At 32.2% G+C, this 3,640-nt stretch overlaps 1 protein-coding gene across 1 annotated transcript in view; it reads left to right on the top strand.

Moving 5' to 3' along the window:
• The window catches only part of LOC111087171 (latrophilin Cirl-like), a 60,764-nt gene that overhangs the window by 45,312 nt on the left and 11,812 nt on the right, over positions 1-3,640 (top strand). The window contains exons 7-8 of the mRNA XM_022392873.1: positions 1,036-1,254; positions 1,584-1,767. Of these exons, the coding sequence (XP_022248581.1) occupies positions 1,036-1,254; positions 1,584-1,767 (403 nt within the window). The remainder of the gene's footprint in view (positions 1-1,035; positions 1,255-1,583; positions 1,768-3,640) is intronic.

Genomic DNA, 3,640 nt, shown 5'->3' on the forward strand with positions numbered 1-3,640 from the left:
AAGAAGCGTTGCTGTTTATCAAGTTGTTTTATATTCAGTGGATTTGATTTACCCATGGGGATGAAGTTTTGGAAAAATAAATTAAGCTCAAAGTTATCAAACAAATGGCGTAGCGTTTCGCATGTAAAGGTTAATTTAAGATAAAAAGAGTAGTAAATCTTTGTTATTTATTTAACAAACTTTCTTCATAAAACCACGGTTTCACAGTTGTTCTAAGTGATGACAGTTAAGCAAGGGTTTTGTTTCTTTGTTCTAGATATACACATACCAGAGAAATAGCATTTAAAGTTGTTCAGTCAGAATACCCAACCTCAAATGATACACTTTAAAAGGAAAACATATGAACGAATTTGAAAGCCTTGATAACATATGTTATCAACATAAGATGCCACAATCTTAAAAACTAAATCTAAACAGTAAGTGTAAGGTCTAGATTTTAATTGAACAACCGTACTGGTAGGAAAACAAACTATTTCAAAACAATGTATCAGTGGAAAACATTTACGTAAATAAACACAAAACCATAAGTCAAGTTAACCTAAAAAAAATCTTCATTTGCTTGTTAAGAACAAAGGTTCAGAATAAGCTATCTGAGCTGTTCTCACAGCGAGTATCGAAACCGGAATCTTAGCGTTATAAATTCTCAGATCTATCGCTGAGTCACCAGGGGCTAGCCTGAAGGAGCAGGTGGGAATTTTAGACTGTACATAAAACACTCCTAAAAACAATAGTTTAACTCTAAGAGAAACTAGTGTTAAAAAAGCAAGAATAAAGTACGTCAAATACATTTGTTATATTAATTAATGTTTTTACTTTCAATCGATATGTTGTAAGATAAAACATCGGAAAGTTGTTTATTATTATTTTAAAGTGATGTACATTTTACGTCGGAAATTGTCTTAAGAGACAATATTTATGACACACACAAAATCCTAGAATATTTACTGCCGAATGTTAACTCGCTTGATATTTGAGGCTTATTTCCATCATGTACAGACATTTTCACTAAACCTTTTTACTTAATACTAATTGCAGGTTGATGGAGAGGAATCTATTGTTGGGATAGCAACGGAATTGGCTGTAATAACAAAAACAAAACCTCTGTATGGAGGGGATATCCGGCAAGTGGCAGGCATCACCCAGAGACTGGTTGCCAAGATGGCGGTTAGTGCTAAGGATGTAAGAAATTCTGAACAACGCTATCTAGGCTTTCCAAACCACCAACGACAACAGATTGCACGTGAATTGTTGGAGGTACAGAAATATATTCAATAATTATAACATGTGATTTTTTTTTTGCTTCTGTTAACAGATATTTGTTCTAAATATTTTGACTCGTTTTCTGATGATGAGGTGCTAAAGATGTTTTAAGATTCCTTTAGTTTGGAAACATATATATGTCTTAAATATTTCGATACATTTGGCAGATAAATGTATTGCTTAACGTTAATTATGATCTTCTGTAAGGCACTAATTAAAATGTTTTTAGAAATATCGTGAATCGACAGGTAATTGGTTGTTGTTGTTTTTTTGGAAAAGGAAATGATACCTAAAATAAAAGGACATTTGATGTTTTGTTTTAGCTAATGACTGAAATAAGCAGTAACCTATTGGAACGATACCACCACGACTCCTGGCGGGACCTTCCGATACCCGAACAGAGAGCTTCTGCTTCAGCATTAATACGAGGGTTGGAAGAAAGTTGCTGGCTGCTATTGGAATCTCAAACATCCATTAATCGTTTTCATACGGTCGAGAAGAATTTATGTAAGTTCGAGAAGTTTTCTGTATTAAATAAATAACAGCCTGATATAGATTTCTCAACTACGTATAAAATAGTAGAAGAAATGTGTACCACATTTATAGTTTGATTAAGCATCAATACAAAGTTGTAGGGAAAACACGCACGAACAAGGGATACATAGTACTAATGTTTAAACTTTAAATTGCAAGTGAACTGAAAGCCAATTTAGGGTAAAATACCAATGTTGAATTATATATTTTTAAACAAAATTGAATTATTTTCTTGAAAGCAATATAGACAGTTTAACACACGATATCGCAAGTTTATACATATATATATATATTTATACAAAAAATAGGCCGATACCTAAACTGAGCTGTAATTATAGGTGACCAATAACCAAGATATATAATATTTAACACGACAATTAGGTGAACAGAAGTCGTAAATTGTTGGTATGCGATTGGTAGATTGTTAATCCCCCCCCCCCCCCGACTGTAGAATGAATAATATCCTTCAGGTGGAGTAAAATAATCCAATGCCTTTATAATATAATAGGAATGAAGTTTGATATTGTTAATGACCAAATTCATTATGTATTCTATGATTTATTTATTTTTTAATTTTGTTACACAGTAGTATTTACGTTAATTGAAATCATATGGAACTGAAACACAAAATAGGCTTAATATTTCAGTTAATAACCTCTAATATATAGTGAAGTTTTCAAACAAAATTATCTTTTAATTATGCTTGTCATAAGACATTAGTATTAGGCCTATAACATTTTTAAACACTACATTTTTTATATAGTCCCTTAGGGATTTTCAAGAATTAGAAGGGTTAATAATAATAGTATTCTAACCACGCTATGTTCGCCCATCAATCTGGAGTTCCTCAGACCAGGTGGAATATAACGTACACAGCACTGGTCGGAACACTATTTATAAAAGCATTTTGATACAACAACAATTATCAAAATGTGTGTGCCTTTTTTATAAGCTGGCGAAGAATGATTACAGTTATATTTGTCGTAATACATTAGCATCAAGTCTATTATACTTTTAAACACTACATTCTTTATCTAAAACTTGTCCCACAGGGGTTTTCAAGAATTAGAAAATTTTAAATCAGTACTGAAACAAAACAATAAAAAATAGTTTAAACAGCTCAATCGACAACTTCCGAAACAACAGTCGAGTTTTTAAACTACACTATTTTTTTTACATGCGTCATGCATTCGACTGGAGAGTTACTTACGTCACAGTGATGATACTTATGATATGCAAAATTCATAGTAAATATCCTCAAATGAAAGCTTAAGTACATCAAGCAATGGAAGACAAATCAAGTACATTAAATAACAGTAACCTAAGTACAAAGGTACTTTTAAACAGTACCAAGACGATGTGTCCAATATTCGGTCGCACGCGATTTGGAGTTTTGTTTTTTACCTAAAGAGGTTTGACACGGCTAAATGTCAGAATATTATATAAAGGTAGTGCTGTAGTGAAAAAAGTTAGAATTTCGATTGATAATGAATCAAACAATCGATACGGAAAATGTGCACCTGAAAGACACAACGTTACTTATTGCCTTCATAGGGTTTCCTGTTGGGACAATGATAAGTGTACGAAATTACAACATTGAAATCCGGGGTTCGATATCCCATGTTGGACGTAGCAGATAGTCTTGATAACAATCAGTAAAACTCAAAATATTCTTCATCATGGAAATCATCAGAAGATATCAGTTGTCTGAAATGTTAACGTCTTTAATTAAATCTGTTGATATGTTGCAGTGTTGGATCCTGTCAAGAAATAACACATTAGAAAAGATAGTATTTGGATGTGAAGTTTTAACTTACAGAGATAGTATTTGATGTGAAGTTTTAAC

Source organism: Limulus polyphemus, unplaced genomic scaffold (genome assembly GCF_000517525.1).
Source record: "Limulus polyphemus unplaced genomic scaffold, Limulus_polyphemus-2.1.2 Scaffold1822, whole genome shotgun sequence".
Taxonomy (NCBI): domain Eukaryota; kingdom Metazoa; phylum Arthropoda; class Merostomata; order Xiphosura; family Limulidae; genus Limulus; species Limulus polyphemus.